This window comes from Geotrypetes seraphini, chromosome 6, assembly GCF_902459505.1.
Source record: "Geotrypetes seraphini chromosome 6, aGeoSer1.1, whole genome shotgun sequence".
Classification (NCBI taxonomy): domain Eukaryota; kingdom Metazoa; phylum Chordata; class Amphibia; order Gymnophiona; family Dermophiidae; genus Geotrypetes; species Geotrypetes seraphini.
The window spans coordinates 157,975,559-157,993,340 of NC_047089.1; the positions used below are offsets into that span (position 1 = coordinate 157,975,559).

Sequence of the window (17,782 nt, forward strand, 5' to 3'; positions counted from 1 at the left end):
CCCTTGGAAAAGAGATGGCTGAGGGGAGATATGATTGAATTGATATGATTGGAGTAGAATGGGTACAAGTGGATCGATTTTTCACTCCGTCAAAAATTACAAAGACTAGGGGACACTTGATGAAGTTACAGGGAAATACTCTTAAAACCAATAGGAGGAAATTTTTTTTCACTCAGAGAATAGTTAAGTTCTGGAACGCGTTGCCAGAGGATGTGGTAAGAGTGGATAGCGTAGCTGGTTTTAAGAAAGGTTTGGAAAAGTTCCTGGAGGAAAAGTCCATAGTCTGTTATTGAGAAAGACATGGGGGAAGCCACTGCTTGGCCTGTATTGGTAGCATGGAATATTGCTACATCTTGGGTTTTGGCCGGGTACTAGTGACCAGGATTGGCCACCGTGAGAATGGGCTACTGGGCTTGATGGACCATTGGTCTTACCCAGTAAGGCTAGCTATTCTTATGTTCTTATCTAATACAGTATATTTGGACAGAAATAAAGAAGTCACTGGAGACAAACTGAGCATTCAGGAATCCAGGTCAGCATTTCCCCAACCCTTTACTGGTTTCACAAAACCAGTAAAGGACATTCATTCATAATAAATATGCATAAGGCATATTTATATGCATGAATGACCCAGTGAATACAAATACTGTATATGTTATGCTGAAACTAAACCACTTAGAAAAGCCTTGATGACAAGGTTGAGAAGCACTAATCTAGAAAGCACTGTAACTTTAGTGTCTGTAACCCATTTTCTAGGGTTTGCACTGTACACCTTGTCTCATCATGTACTTGCAGAGAATCAATAAGAAAAAAAAAAAAGAACTGAATAATTTGAATTTAATATCTACTTACTTTTGTTTTTGTGCTGCATAAATAAACCTCGGCATTATCACACCTTGATATACTAAGGGATTTTTCCCTTTTGTGTTTATGGGGAAAATGCCTACTACATAAACTAAATGTATTGTTATTGTCTCGACTTTAGAGGTGTGTTTTTTAAAGGTTCCGTAGTTTCTATTCAACACTAAACTGCATGAGCCAAACACTGTTAAAAAGTCGTTTGGAAAAAGTGTGACGGATATACCTCTGGTTATAAATATGAGCTTTCTGTTATCATTTACGCTCTGCCTTTCCACCATGGTGCCTAAGGCATTTCGTCAAATTCCCAAACAAATAAAAAACAAACCAACCATTAAAAAAGTCAATTAATACAGGGTCAGGAGAGCAAGTAACTCGCCCTGGCTGACAGCAGCACCTCACAGAGTCGTCAATAATTTGTTCCTGAGGAGACAGAACCAGTGTTTTGGTTTTATCTGCGCGTGTCTGAAAAAAAAAAATCAATACAAAAACCCCTAAAGCAGACGAAAGTGAAATAGGTGTGTCCATAGCTTTAGCCTGCTCGTAAACTTTCTAAATGATTGGGCGAGCTGGAAAAAAAAAAAAAAAAAAAGCGACTCCCCCCGCCTCACTAGAAGGTTTCCTTTGCCTAACCCGCGGCAGTCGCGAGCTGGGCTCTCGCGGTGCAGCAGAGGAGAGCGGAGTGCGCGCGCGTGTTGGCTATCTCCCGCCCGGGGCTCCCGGTCTGCACCATGTCACCCGTCGTCCTGCTTGCCCTGCTGGCTGCCGTCTCTTCGTACGGCAGTGAGTAAAAAAAAAAACAACAACAACAAAATTCCCCCCTCCTCAAACCCCGCTTGTGCGGTTTGTTTTATATTCATCGCCTTTCTTTTTCGTCTTCCCTAGTCCATATCAACAGAATCCTAGCTGGGGATCATCACTTCATCCCATGTCTCTTTGCCTGTTTCTCATCCCCCTCCCTCCTTTTCCTCAGGTTTGTTTTTTCCTAAGCCGCAGCACTCAGTGTGCAAAATCAACTTTTTTTTTTTTTTTTTTTTTTGGGGGGGGGGAGTAAATATAAATTATAATAATGCACGCTTTGATATATTCTCTCTCAGATAAACCTCCCTTGCTCTTGTTATTGTAGCTCTGAGCCGAGGCTCCGCTTTGCCGCCTTCTGCTATTAATTTTGCGCTTCGTCCTGTTCTTGTGGCCGCTGTTCGCCCCTACCTCACCCCCCCCTCCCCTTCTCTCTACCTGCAGTCTTGTTGCCGGCCCAGGAAGCTGCCGGCTTCCTGCGCTCCAGGAAGCGACGAGCCTACCAGATATTCGAGGAGACCAAGCAGGGCCACCTGGAGAGGGAATGCGTGGAAGAGTTGTGCTCCAAGGAGGAAGCCCGCGAGGTCTTCGAAAACGACCACGAAACGGTAAAGTTTCGCTTTCTCGAGACTGGTGGTGCTGATTGGGACTGGGAGGAGAGCGTCACCGGAAACACTTGAGACCCACGTCGTGCTGGGTGGCTATTTTCCAAGGCGAGGGGTTGCTGTGTTGTTTTTTTTTTTTTGCAAATACAGACCTAATGGTTAACGATTTGCTTTTTATTTGGCCTGGTCTAATGCAGTTTTTAAACTAGTTTTGAGAAACTGACTTTTCTCAGGTTGGTTGGAATAGTGTGGTGATCGACTTTCTCAGGCTGGACTAGAAATAGTAAAGGACTAAAAAGCCTGACAGATAATATGAGTTCAGTTAAACTAGTACCCCAAAACTTTCCAGAATTAAGAGCCCCCAAGTTTAGCAGGGTGAATTGTTCTTTCCCTGAAGGCAATAGAAGAAAAAAAAAGTATCATTTACTTACAGGTGTCATTTTATCCCACAGCCAGAAGAGCAGGCCATATCTGAGTTGTGTAGATGAAAAGATATCTCCTCTATACTGCTTCTTTTTGTGTAGCTCATAGGTGGGCAGCCCCAAAAGTTTTGTGTTGATTTTATTTCCTATATCGTTTACATGAATTCTCATTGTGTTTAGTTCACACATGAACTAACGGAGAGTGAGCGTTCTTAATGATGACCCATGAAAAACCTGTACAATGCAGTCTTTTAAACTTTTTTTTTATTTTTACTGTATTTGGTTAAAAAATGATATGAAAATGTTCCTTGAGGTTTCCCATGTCATTTCAAATGAACATGCATCCCTAGGCATGGTGTAAATGATAAGGTTGCTTGTAGCTCCTGAAATGTATGAAAGCCTTTGGCATTAACTCTATCAGGGGGTGCTGAAAAGTTCCCAGCCCAACCAACCAACTTCCTAAATTCTGAGTGTTATTTTGCCACTGTTGCTGAAAAGTGTTATCTTATTTTGTTAAGTGCCAATGTGCAGAAACAGTGTTTTGACATTGTTTCAGATCAGTGAACCATACCCACATCATTCTCTTTTTTGTCGGGCTGAGAACTTTTCAGCAACCCCCTTGTAATGGTACAAGTGCAGAAATAGTTGAATGGGGAAGTAGCAGGAATGGAGATTTGGGGTTCTTTTTTAGTTGTGATAAACTTAGGTGCAGTTTAAGCATTAGGTATGATGTCATTTAAGAACTAAGGGACTCTTCTACTAAACTGCACTGAGAATCTGGTTGTAATTCACTTAACATGGGATTTTAATGTGCTTTAAGCCCAGATTAAACACGGTGTTCTCTCTCTCTCTCTTTTTTTTTTTTTTGAGCATACTCAATTTTTTTCAAGTCATATGATCCCATATTAATTCTGTGTTAGCCAGTTAGTTTGCACTAATCATAACACACTAGGAAGTTAATGCTTCCACTTCTCTTCCCCACCCATGACAAACCCTTTCCAAGAAAAAATTCTAAAAAATGAAATAACGAAGGGTTTAGCACTAACTGCACATTACCACCTTTTATAAAGCTGCATTAGGCTTTTTTATTGCCGTCCATCGCAGTATTAGGACTTCTGTGAGCGTCGGTGCTAATACCGTTACAGCCAGCAGTAAAAACGCCTAACGCAGCTTTGTAAAAGGGGGATGGGTAAGGGTTTAACACCCTTTTAATAAAAGAGCTCCCCCAAGCAAGCAGTAAAATACTAATATTAGTTTTACTTCCATTATTTGATAAACTTTTATTTAATGAGGATATAATGGCTTGTATACAAGTTTATCATAGCTTAAAAACAAAAGAGAAAAAAAGTTCTATGTATGTAACATGCTTAGCTAAATTGTCTGTAGGTGAGTAGTGGTTCTTACCTAGTAAGCATATACACTTCTCCCTCCGTATTCGCGGTTTCTGCACTCGCGGTTTCACTTATTCGTGACTTTTCGCATGCTGACTCCGCCCTCCCTCCCCCCAGATTACATCATGATTAGTTCCTTTCCTTTTACTGTACGGAAAAAAATTTAATGTTTACCAGCATTCACTCTGAAAATCGCTGCATCCATGTTTTCTCCCACCAAATCGATGCTTCAGATCTTTCACCCTGAAAATCGCTGCTTCCCAGCGTGTACAGAGAAAAACGCCGTTTCCCGTCATCCATAGAGAGAAATGCTGCTTCCCAGCATGCATGGAGAAAATCACTATTACCCAGAAAATTGCTGCTTGCCTGCTAACAGCTTAGTGAATCGCTGCTTGCTTGCTAAAAGCCCTAGAATATCTGGTAGTAGCTGGTAATCGCTGCTTGCCTGCCATAAGCCCTAAAATATCTGGGATATTGCCTCTCCTTCAGGAACAGGTCAGGTCTCCCACCATGGCTACAAAGCGCAAGAGCTCAAGTGCTACTGAAAGTGCTCCCAAAAGGGGAAAAAAAGTGAAAACCTTACAAGAAAAGGTAGAATTATTGGATATGCTTCAGAGAGTAAAGTCCTCTTCCGCTGTTGCTCGACATTGTGGCATTAATGAGTCAACCATTAGGTACATAAAAAAGAATGAAAAACATATCCGTAAAACTGTTGTGGCGGCTGCGCCAGCAGGTGCAAAGACATTACATATTGTGCGAGATGCCAATCTCTCTCGTACAGAAGCTGCAACATTTCTGTGGGTGCAGGATTGCTACAAAAAGAGAATCCCGCTATCTGTGATGATAAGTTTTATTCAAGTTTTATTAGGATTTTTTATATACCGCCTATCAAGGTTATCTAAGCGGTTTTTAAAATCAGGTATTCAAGGATTTTCCCTATTTGTCCCGGTGGGCACACAATCTATCTAACGTACCTGGGGCTATGGAGGACTGAGGAAAGGCAAAGTCTTTGTATGATAACTTGAAGAGAATGTCGCAATCCACTGACTTTCTGGCCAGTAAAGGGTGGTTTGATAAATTCCGTCACAGGTATGGCCTGCGTAATGTTAGAGTGACAGGAGAAGCAGCATCTGCCAACCAAGAGGTAGCTAGAGAGTTCCCTGCTACCTTTAAGCAAATTATTGAAGAGAAGGGATATGAACCTGAGCAGGCATTCAGTGCCGATGAAACTGCTCTCTTTTGGAAGAAAATGCCACAGAGGACTTTCATTAGCAAAGAGGATAAGCGAGCACCAGGTTTCAAGGCTGCTTTGTGCAAATGCATTAGGCCATATGATAAAGCTAACACTGATTTATAAAGCTGCAAACCCCTGAGCCCTGAAGGGAAAAGATAAGTTCCAGCTGCCTGTTTACTGGATGAGCAACAAGAAGGCTTGGACAACAAGAGCACTAGAGTGGTTTCATCAGTGTTTTGTGCCAGAAGTAAGAAAATACCTGGCCAATAAAGGAATGGAATTCAAGGTTCTGTTGGCATTGGACAATGCCCCTGGACACCCAGACACACAAGAGTTCCACATTGAGGGTGTTGAGATCATCTACATGCCCCCCAACACAACATCTCTCATCCAGCCTCTCGACCAGGGGGTAATAAGGAGCTTCAAAGCACACTACACACAGTATTCCTTGGAGAGGATTGTCCATGTTATGGATGAAGGCCACAATGTGGAGAACATCATGAAAAATTGGAAGGAATTCACTATTGCCAATGCCATCGATATTATTGAAAGAGCGGTGAAAGCTGTCAAGCCAGAGACAGTGAACTTGTGCTGGAAGAATCTTTGGCTTGAATGTGTAAAAAGGCCAAGAAATTATGGAAGCCATCATTGGCTTGGTAAAGCAGGTGGGTGGTCAAGGCTTTGAAGATATGGATATAGAGGATATTCAAAACTTAATAGACACCAGAGAAAATGAACTAATGGAAGATGATATCATTGACCTGACTGCTCCTGAAGGAGAGGCAATACCAGATGAAGAGGAGGAAGGAGGAGTAGAAGAAGAGGTGCTAGAAGACAAGTTTACACTGGATAATATTGCAGAGGGCATACGCAGGTTCAGTGGTGCGATTGACTTTTTCTATGACATCGACCCATCCATGGTACGTGCGTTAAAGATGAGGGAATTAGCAGAAGCAGTGATTTCTACATACACATATATATATAAAGAAATGATGAAGCAGAAGAGCCAGACGGAAATCACAATGCATTTCCAAAAGATACGAAGAGTGACTTCATCTCCATCCACTGCCTCACAATCCACCTCTTCCACCCATGAGGAGGCACTCCCTTCGTCCTCCTACTGAAGACCCACTTCCACTGCCTGAGGAGGCCCCTGGTGCTCACTTTTCCTCTTCATCTCCTCCTCCTGCAGTACTTGTACAGGACGATGAGGATGAAGACACTGCCTGAGTACAGGTATTCCAGTATTGAACTCTCAGTATTAAACATTTCTTTTTTTTCCTTGTTGAGAAAACAGTACAGTATTGAACTTTAACCCTGAGATTATTACTGTACACCACCATTGCTATTCTACCAAAATTGCAAATTTCAATATTAATAATAGTGGCCTTTTCCAAAAACCGTGAATAACATTTGAAAAGTTATTCACAGTTTTAATCACAAAACCGCTGGCTGTTACAAAAAACACAAATAACATACAAAAAATTATTTGCGGTTTTTCCATATTCACAGCAATGTTCCGCCTGCATCCACCGTGAATATGGAAGGAGAAATGTACTTCCTATTGAGGTGTATGCTAAAGAATGACACGAGGACAAATTTTTCCCTGTCCCCACAGGAACTCATTTTCCCGTCCTGTCCCTGCCCCATTCCTGCAAGTTCTTTCCCCATCTGCACAAGCCTTAAACACTTCAAAATTATAACTGTGTGGTTAAGGCAGAGCTTTCAGGAATAGCGACAAAACTTGCAGGGACAGGATGTCCCTGTGTCATTCTCTAGTGTATGTGTATTTGGTTCCTTCAACACATGGTATGGTGGGATGTTGTGGAAGATGATAGCTCAGTGTGTCACAAACATTTTAAGGTAACAGATGGAGGGCACCCGGAAATGCGTGGATGTTGATGCGATGACATCACACGCATGCGTGCTTCGTAAAAGGGGGGCTGGTAAGGGTTTAACACCCTTTCGTAAAAGGGCCCCCCCAATCAAGCAATGTGTGATGTTATCACGTTGATGTCCACAAATGCAAGGATGTCCTCCAGCCCTGAGTCTACCGCCGGTGGGGGGTGCTGCAGAAGGAGAGGTGAGGAGAAGGGGCAGAGGCTTAGGCTGACTGACTACAGAACGTGCCTGTTAACAGCGAGAGACACATCCTGCAAGCAGTTATCCAGCGACTCTCCTCCTCACCGGCATCTTGTGGCACCCCTGGAGTCTGCCAGAGCACACAGTTTGCAATACACTGTGATAGCTGATCAGTGGTTCAGCAAGTGCAGTTGGTGGATTTGGAAAACAGCTATGATTGCTCTGCGAAGGGTGGGGAGGCAGCGGGTAGGAATCTGACTCAGTGAGATACAGGGACATTCATACCTCATGTTGCTTGGGCTACTGTGTGTGTCTGCTAATTTGTAAATGTTTTTTCAGTTTGGGTTACTAGTTCTCTAAACCAACAGCTACATTGCTTGGCATGCCATGCCATGCTGTTTTAGGGTCAACAAAGTTGGGCAGTCTCCATCAAGGGCTATAGTCCTGTGATTTTTCCACTTTTATAGCTCCATTGGAAAAATAAGGAGCGTAAAAAATGGAAAATCGCTGGACTAAGTCTATAGTCTTTGACGAAGACTGCCCCAACTTTGTTGGTTGGGCTGAGATCTTTTCAGCAGCCCCTCCTATAAACTTGCATTTCTTTCTATTTAATTCTTAAAAAACTACTTTCAAGCAAATTAGGGAAAATGCTTTTTTGGGGTTTTTGTGCTGCAGTTTAGGTGTTGTGGGTTTTTAATCGGGTGCCTGAAGAATGGCTTGGAGCCAGCCAACTGGGAAAAGGTTGCATATTGTAAGGCTGAAGCTCAGGGTTTTAATTCCTTGTTGCTTATTATGAAATCAATATTTGAGATATGTAGGGCAGAACATGCTTTTACAGGTACTTTGAGAATGTGCAGTGATAACTTACTGTGACAGGAAGAGGGAGAAGAAAAAAAATGATGGAACAAAAAAAAAAATACTCTACAGATCAGTCCTAACTAGTCTGACATTAATGATAAATGAAAATTCCAGTTTATTCTGGAAACATAAAAGCATGATGGCAGATAAAGGCCAAATGGCCCATCCAGTCTGCCCATCCACAGTAACCATTATCTCTTCCTTCTCTCTAAGACAGGGGTGTCCAATGTCGGTCCTCGAGGGCCGCAGTCCAGTCGGGTTTTCAGGATTTCCCCAATGAATATGCATGAGATCTATTTGCATGCACTGCTTTCAATGCATATTCATCCTGAAAACCCGAGTGGACTGCGGCCCTCGAGGACCGACATTGGACACCCCTGCTCTAAGAGATCCCACGTGCTTATCCCATGCCTTCTTGAATGCAGACACAGTCTCAGTCTCCACCACTTTTTCAATGAGACTGTGCCACACATCTACCACCCTTTCTGTAAAAAAAAGTATTACCTTAGATTACTCCTGAGCCTATCGCCTCTTAACTTTATCCTATGCCCTCTCATTCCAGAGCTTCCTTTCAAATGAAAGAGACTTGACTTATGCGATTTTACGCCATGTAGGTATTTAAATGTCTCTATCATATCTCCCCTCTCTCGCCTTTTCTCTAAATTACAGAGGCTGGGTAGGAAGTAGGTTGGGGAGTCAGGAGAGCTATAGTTGACTTTTCTGACTTCCAATTTTTGGGGAAGCCATGGCCTCGGTAGCCCTTGCCTGTTCTGATGTCTATGCAAGGGGGTGCTAAATAGTTCTTAGCCCAACCAACCAACTTCCTAAATTCTTTTAATTTATTCAGTTTTCTAGGGGAGCTCAGAACGGTTTACAGGAATTTATTCAGGTACTCACTATCTAATGCACCTGGGGCAATGGGGGGATTAAATGATTTGTCCAGGGTCACAAGGAGCAGTGTTGGTTTGAACCCACAACCTCAGGGTGCTGAGGCTGTAGCTTTAACCACTGTATTTGAAAAGAGTGTTATCTTATTTCGTTAAGTACCAATTTTCAGAAATGAAATTCTGTGTTTTGATATTGTTTCAGATCATTGATTGAACCATATCTACAAAGAGAAACAAGAGACGACCTGTAGTGCTCAATCTTTTTATTCACTCAAGACCCGACATGTATGTGTTTTAGCTATAAGGCCTGCCTCGGGGGTCTAATCCTCAATGCGGAGCACTGTATTCCAGCTGTCCTCTTACAATGAAACAATTGAAATTTTAAATAAACGATGGAGGTTCAAAAGGATGACTTTTAAAAGCCAATCAGAACTGTTCTCACACACAGCTGATTGGCTTTTAAAAGTCATTCTTTTGAACCTCCCTCGTTTATTTAAAATTTCAATTGTTTCATTGTAAGAGGACAACTGGAATACAGTGCTCCGCATTGAGGATTAGACCCCTGAGGCAGGCCTTATAGCCGAAACACATACATGTCTGGTCTTGAGTGAATAAAAAGATTGAGCACCACAGGTCGTCTCTTTTGTTTTTCTTTGTTCTACCTTGAGGAGGTAGAATCTCCTGTTTGGGTGTATTGAACCATAGATATGCCATTCTCTTCTTGGTTGGGCTGAGAATTTTTCAGCACCCCCTCGTATAGTCGTAGAGCTTCCTCCTATAAACATCAGCCACAGTGAAGGTGCTTAAAATGGTAAAACCATGCAGCAAGAATTAAATTTCTCTCCTAAACAGAGAACTACTTATTTTTGATGGGCAGATTAGCCACATTGTGGTCTTTATCTGCCTTCAATTTTCTATGTTCTGTATTTTTCTATGTTAACACGACCCCTCTTCCATTGAATTCAGTTCTGCAGCGAAAAAAATAAGTTTCTGTAAACTCAACCCAGTGAGATCCATTGAGCAGTGCTTCAGGAGATGGGATATATAATTCACTGATGTTTATCAATCTAGTCACATTACCCTCACATTCTAGAAAGGTACCTAAAGTTGGGTGTGCAAATGGTGCACCCAGTTATGGAGTAGGGTCAGTAATTGGCATCACATAATTAGCTAATTAGTGCTAAATTTGCACTTAATTGGCTATAATTAACTCTAATTGGCACTAATTAGGAGTGGTGCTTGTAACTGACTTAGGGCTAGATTCACTAAGCCCACCGATCAAATTCTGACCACTTAGCGACCTCTTTACGACCCGATTTCCCTCCGATCCCTCTGTCGTGATAAACCTCTGATCCGCACATGCAAATGAGGGGGAACGGCATTCAAATGTAGGCAGGAAGCGATTCACTTAAAAAAATGAGGGACACCTACTGGGCTGACCGATCCAAAAATAAGCGACTGCTGAGGACCAGTCGCTCAGGTCCTTTCTGACTGCCCTGCCTTCTGCCGCCCTGCTCTCTGCCCTGCTTCTCTGCCCTCTACCCCGTCCTCTCTCTTCCCTGCATTGCAAGCCCGTGGTTTTAACCCGCAGATTTGAAGCGAGTTAAAACCAGAGGCTCACGAAAAAAGTAAAAAGCTCTGCCGGGCATGGAGGGCAATCCAACCCCAAACATGCCTCCAGCACAACTCTATGAAATTTAGACACACTGATGAGAAGTGCCAAAGAAAATCATCTAGAAAGTAGGTTTTGAAAATGGCGATTTTGGACATTTTGGCGATCTAAATGTCCAAGTGCGTCTTTTGGACGTTTTTCTTTTTTGAAAATGAGCCCCTTAGTCAAACAAATAATTGGCTCTGGCAGATATCGTCTATGCAAGTTTGATTCAGGATTTTACATTATACAGTGTGCTTCTTTTTAGGTTTCCATGCCCCAAATACTGACCTAACTTACTAATAGCCTACAGTATATATGTTTCTAATGGGAGTAATAGAGCATGCTAACCTGTCATGGGCAGGTTTTGCACTTGATCAGAGAGGGAGTGTATAGTTTTAATTATTATTCAGCATTAAAGTTGCTAATGGGCCTATACAAATGGACTCATTCTAGCTGTCGGCTTGTGGAGGAGTTCTTTTGCATTTTTAGTGCATTGTTTTAGAAAAACGGATACAACTTCAGAAGCAGTGATGCTATTTAAGACTGGAGAGACTACTCAAAGCTTCTCTTGTTTGAACACTCCTTCCTTCTTCGAGACTGTTATTCAACACTCAACAAGTCTTCTGTACATATGCAAATCTTTCTTTCTCATTCATATTCATTGTGAATATCCTGAAAAACCAACTAGCCAGGAATGCCCCAAAGGACTTGGTTGAGTCACTATTTATCTATTCTATTCTAATCCACACATTTGTATAACCATCTATCATATCATGTTTTCTTTTCTCAAAGCTGAAAAGCTCTAACGTTTAGCCTCCGTTTATAAGGGAAGTGTTCTATCCCCTTTATCATTTTTTGTTAGCATGAGTGTGGCTTTACAATATACAGTATACTGTATATATCTGATGCCCGAGTAGTTCTAAGCACCATTAGGTGCTATTCTCTAAAGCAGTGCTCTTCAACCTTTTGACACCTATGGACCGACGGAAATAAAATAATTATTTTGTGTACCGGAACTGGTCCGCGGACCGGCAGTTGAAGAACGCTGGGCTAAGTCGTGCTCATCTCCACCAATCTCCGCCCCAGACCCCTCCCCCATAATAGTACTAATTGTAACACCATTTTTCCATCCATTTTTCATATATTACACATACAATATTATCGTATTAACAACACATAATGGTTAACCACAAATTTAAAATACACAAAACACACTGTATGCTTTTCAACATTCATTCCTACCAGAAAACAGATAACCTCATGCAAATGCAGGACCAAAATCTAAAAGCACTAATATTCACAAAGAAACCCTAAGATGCGGCTCTGCAAGCAGTACAACCCCCAGAGAAAAACAAACAAATGCATTTCTTCCTGAACAGTTAGGACAGACAATTAGAGCATTTCCCCTACCGTTATTGTCTCTTTCCCTCCATGTGCCTTGCCTTCTGGCCTGCCCCCTGGTATTAGCTTCAGGCCAGTCCACACAGGGTCAACGCAGAGTCTTCAGGCCGGCTCCCTGAGTGCTGCATTGCACAAAGCTGTGGGAAGCGGCTCCTCATGCGCGTCCGCGCCTCATCTGGAAGCCTTCCCTCTGACTTTGCAATGTCAGAGAGAAGGCTTCCGGGTCAGGTGCAGGCCGTGGGTAGGAGCCTTTTCCCATGGATTTGTGCACTGCAGCACTCAGGGAGCTGGCCCAAAGACATTGATCGTACCGAGGACCGGCTGCATTGAGTGTACCGAGGACTGGCGGCTACAGAACAATCTCTTGGGCCTGATGGAGGTGCTGGCCCTGTGGACCGGCAGAAAATTTCTATGGACCGGCGATTGAAGAATACTGCTCTAAAGGACTTAGGCCACCTATAAAGTAGGCCTTTAAAACCCTGCCCTACATTACAGGTATGGTTGACAAGAGAGAGGTGCCTATCTTTTCAGAAGACATTTTCAGAATTTCCCCCATGTGTAGTATAACACACCCGCCTTTCTCTCCTCTGAGATTTTTAGGTTCAAATATGTATCTGTATCATATATACAAACTCCAGCCAATATTCAGCGTGAGTTTAGTAGTCGGAAATTATCGCCAACTGATTTAACTCGTTATTGGCATCTATCTGGTCATTTTCAATGGCACTTAACTGGTTATCTTCACTGAAAATGACTGGTTAGCAAAGAAGTGCAAGCCAGCTATGTCAGCATTGTCAGGGGCAGAGTCTGGTTAGTTCCCAATGTTCAAAGCTAACTGGCCAGTGTTAGGACTGCTTTTTATGGAGTCTTATTTTTGCACTACCTTTGGGCTTCTTTTACTAAACTGCAGAAGAGCTTCTTACCGTGGCCTGCGAGGTAAATGCTCTGATGCTTATTCAATTTCTATGAGCATCGGAGCATTTACCTTACCAGTCCGTGGTAAGAAGCTCTTCCATGGTTTAGTAAAACCCAGCGTTTATATGCTAATGAATAATTGGTTAGCACTGAATATTGAGTTAACTGGGCATTTGCTAGCCAGCATGAAAAATAATAGATATTCAAGTTAAAGTTCATTTTTATTTGATAAATCGCCTTTTTAAAACATTCTAAGCGATGAACAGTATAAAAAAACAGTGTAGGGAAACATACAAGTTTTGAGACAATTTTTAAAACAACATTTTAAGAGACAAAATTTGTTAGGACAATTAAAATAAAAACAACATTTTAAGAATCAAATATTAGGACAAAACATTAAAAAGTCAAAATTTATGAAAGGTATTCTAAAATGTTGAGACTTAGTGACAGACATGATATAGAGGGAAAAAAGGGTAAAAAGTTACAATAGACTAACTAGGAAAAAAAAAACATAAAAAGGGTAAAAAACACAGGGAAGGGGAAGGAGAAGAGAAAGGAAAAAAAAAAATATAAATAAAAATAATAATAATAAAAATAAAATAAGAATGGTTTAGTCGATTAATCATTAAAAGCATCATTGAATAAAAAAGTTTTTAAGAGTTTTTTAAAAGAGATAAGGTCTTTTTCTTTTTTAATAAAAAGTGGCAAAGCATTCCAGGTTTGAGGGGCTATAACAGAAAACATTTCATTCCTCCTAGTTCCTACAATTTTTAAAGATGGAATTGATAGTAAATCTTGAGAGGACGAACGAAGAGAACAAAATGTATGATGTGGTATGATCATTCTGGAGATAAACTGCGGTTCATTAAATAATAGTATTTTAAATACCAGGAAAGCTACTGCTGGCAACAGGATATGTTCTGGGTTCAGTGCCTGCAGCAGTCTTTAACATCACTGCCCACTGCTGGCTGAATATCAGGAGAACCTGTATTAAAAAAAAAAAAAAAAAAATCTAAGCAAAGCTTGTTTTCTACATAACTGCCAAAATCTGACCAATTTCAATAAAAATTGTGATATATTATCATGAATAAATATGCAATAAGCCTACACTCCTGCTGGCTACCTCACCTAAATGACATTGCCACCACCTAGTGATTATCATCATGATACATGCAGATATAACAGCGATGGCGAACCTATGGCACGCGTGCCAGCTGTGGCACGCGAAGGCCTTGCAGCTGGCACGCGGGAAGGTCTGCAATAGAGAGCTGCACTGGTCGCGGGGATCACGTGGGGACGCCTCCGAGGGTCGCGGGGTTCCTGCGGGGCTGGAAGTACTAAGTCACGCGGCTTTTCTCCCTACCTGCTCTGCTTGCAGCACAGAGCCGAACGGAAGTCTTCCCGACATCAGCACTGACGTCAGCGCTGACGTCGGGAAGACTTCCGTTCGGCTCTGTGCTGCAGGCAGGGTAGGCAAGGAGGAGTAGCCTCGCGGCTCGAGTAGCTACCAAGGGAGGGGGGGGCTGTCCGCCACGCCCCGGGTGCAGCACAGCCGGCCAGGTCCCCTTACTTTTGTGCCGCTAACGCGACCGACCGACAACAGCCCTGGTCCGACAAACTTCCCTGCCCTTAACCGCAAATCTAAATTACCTTCTTACAGCAGCTGTAAGAAGGAAATTTAGATTCGCGGTTAAGGGCAGGGAGGTTTGTCAGACCGAGGCTGTTGTCGGTCGGTCGGTCGGGGAAGTGCCACAAAAGTAAGGGGACCTGGCCGGCTGTGCTGCACCCGGGGCGGGAGAGAAGGAGGGGGGGAGAAGGACGCTGAAAGCACTGGGGAAGATAAAAGGGGTGGAGAAGGACGCTGAAAGGCCATGGGGAAGACGGGGTGGGGGGAAGGACACTGAAAGCATTTGTGGAAGACAGAAGGGGGAGAAGGACGCTGACAGGACATGGGGAAGACGGGTGGGGAGAAGGACGCTGAAAGCACATGGGGAAGACAAAGGGGTGGAGAAGGACGCTGAAAGGACATGGGGAAGACGGGGTGGGGGGAAGGACACTGAAAGCATTTGTGGAAGACAGAAGGGGAGAAGGACGCTGACAGGACATGGGGAAGACGGGGGGGAGGAGAAGGACGCTGAAAGCACATGGGGAAGACAAAGGGGTGGAGAAGGACACTGAAAGGACATGGGGAAGATGGGGGGGTGGAGAAGGACGCTGAAAGGCCATGGGGAAGACGGGGGTGGTGGAGAAGGACGCTGAAAGGCCATGGGGAAGACGGGGGGGGGGGGTGGAGAAGGACGCTGAAAGGCCATGGGGAAGACAGAGGGGGGAGAAGGACGTTGACAGGACATGGGGAAGATGGGGGGGGAGATGGACACTGAAAGGAAATGGGGAAGAAAGAGTGGGGAGAAGACGCTGGCAGGGAAGAAGACAGAGATGCCAGAGTATGGGGGGAGCGGAGGGAAGAAGATGGGTGCCAGACCAATTTGGAAGGGGGGAGAAAGGGAGAGGCACAGTAACAGAGCAAATGGAAGACGCAGAAGGAAGAGAGACAGTGGATGGAAGGAACTGAATGAGAACATGAGGAAAGCAGAAACCAGGCAACAAAGATAGGAAAAGAATTCTATTTCTTTTTTTCTTTTTTTTTTGCTTCAGGATAAAGTAGTATATTAGTTGTGTTGATAAAAATTTATAAACAAAAGAGGCTCTGGTAGAAACCCGTTTACAAAGTGTGTATTCTTCCCAATTAATATTTCAAAATTAATAAAGTCTTTTTGCTTATTTGTAAATGGGTTTCTACCAGAGCCTTTAATTCAGTAGCATAATTAAATGAAATAACTATTTTTGAAGTTTATAGGGACGGGCGGGGATGGAGGGGATTCCTCACGGGGACGGGCGGGGACGGAGGACATTTCTCGCGGGGACGGGTGGGGACGGAGGGATTCCTCATGGGGACAGGTGGGATTCCTCACGGGGACGGGTGGGGACGGGTGAGACTTTGGCGGGGATGGGTGGGATTTCTGTCCCCGCGCAACTCTAGTCCGCAATTAAGATATGCGGCGCGGCGGGAGGCGAGTGTGCCGGTGTCTGCTTTGCAGCTCACCTGGCAACAGGGCCGGACTGGTCATTGGGAGGACCGGGCATTGTCCCGGTGGGCCACGGCCCATCCTCCTGTGCTGGCTGCAGTCCTGTGAGTGGATGTTTAGCCTGCCTGTCTTCCCCTTAGTATCCTATGAGCCAGGCAGTGTGTGAGGGGGAAGTGGGGGAAGGAAGAGAAGCTTCACACTGAGTGTCACAGGAACTCAGTGAGGCTGTAGTGTGACTCCACATGTGACATCTGTAATCAGGAACAGTTCCTAGTGCTCCCATGCTAGAGAGGTGAGGATATGGGGGGATGTTAATGTGTCTAATAATGTGCTCCTCTGTAAAAACCTCTATATCTTCCATGGGGGACATGCTAAATTTGAGGAAATAAAAAAAGCTGCTTATGATGATTGCATAGAGAAGTTCAGTAAGCTGAGAGGAGGGCTGGGCTCTCTGTGAACAACCAACACACTAATCCTCTGCGCTGTACCTTATGGAAAACTCAATATAGCAAAAAACAGTAAAGTGTATATGTGGCCCTTCACAGTGCTTTTGTAAACATCATAATAAAATAACAAAGGCTCCAATAATGAAAAATAAAAGTCCTTTTCCCATACACTCAGGTTGCACAAGTCTGGTTTTCACCCGGACAGTATATTTTTTGACCAAAACGGATGTCTACAATTAGTAAAATTCCCCAATCACATATTTTTTTATGGGGACGGATTTGTATACAGCACTTCATTAGATTTTTTTTATTATGCAAATTTTATCTTTTTGTAGACTTGAAGTCTTGAACAAAGAAAATGAGTACAGCAAAAAAAGCAAAAACAGATAGTGGAAGACCATTCCAAGAGGCCTGGACAGAGACATATGGAGTGATTGAACGCAGTGGGAAAGCATTGTGTATTATGTGTAATGAAAGTGTTGTGTCTCGCACATCAAGTGTCAAACGTCACTTTGAGACCAACCATAACAGTGTTGCTGAACTTGGTTTAGCTCAAAGAAAAGAGTTCCTTGTAGGAAAATTAAAGAAATATCACTCCCAGTCTCTTAGTTTTAGCAACTATCTTTCAAAAACTAATCATCTTACAGTTGCCAGCTTTCAAATTTCACTGTGCATGGCAAAACATGGTAAGCCCCTCTCTGATGGAGATTTTATCAAAAAGGCAATTTTGGCTGGGAGTAATTCACTCTTCCATGATTTCCAAAACAAGGATAAAATTGTGCAGCGCATCTCTGAGATGCCGCTAAGCAGAAATACTGCAAAAGATAGGGTTCTGCGAATGGCTGCTGATGTTAGTCAACAGCTTACTTGCGACTTACAAAAAGCACCCTTCTACTCCATGTGCTTGGATGAAAGTACAGATATTACTAACCATGCAAGACTAGCGCTCATTTTGCGTTATGCTACTGGTGACATCATGAGAGAAGAGCTGGTAAAACTGCTGTCTTTGCCTGGAAGAACACAAGGGATAGATATCCACAATGCTGTGATGGAGGCTTTTTCATCACTAGACATAAGTCCAGAAAAAGTGGTTTCAGTTACTAGCGATGGAGCACCTAGCATGGTGGGGACAACATCAGGATTCA

At 43.2% G+C, this 17,782-nt stretch overlaps 1 protein-coding gene across 1 annotated transcript in view; it reads left to right on the forward strand.

Moving 5' to 3' along the window:
- The first annotated feature begins 1,484 nt into the window (after positions 1–1,484).
- Positions 1,485–17,782, forward strand: part of GAS6 (growth arrest specific 6) — a 134,246-nt gene continuing 117,948 nt past the window's right edge. The window contains exons 1-2 of the mRNA XM_033948665.1: positions 1,485–1,641; positions 2,101–2,264. Of these exons, the coding sequence (XP_033804556.1) occupies positions 1,590–1,641; positions 2,101–2,264 (216 nt within the window). The 5' untranslated portion in view covers positions 1,485–1,589. The remainder of the gene's footprint in view (positions 1,642–2,100; positions 2,265–17,782) is intronic.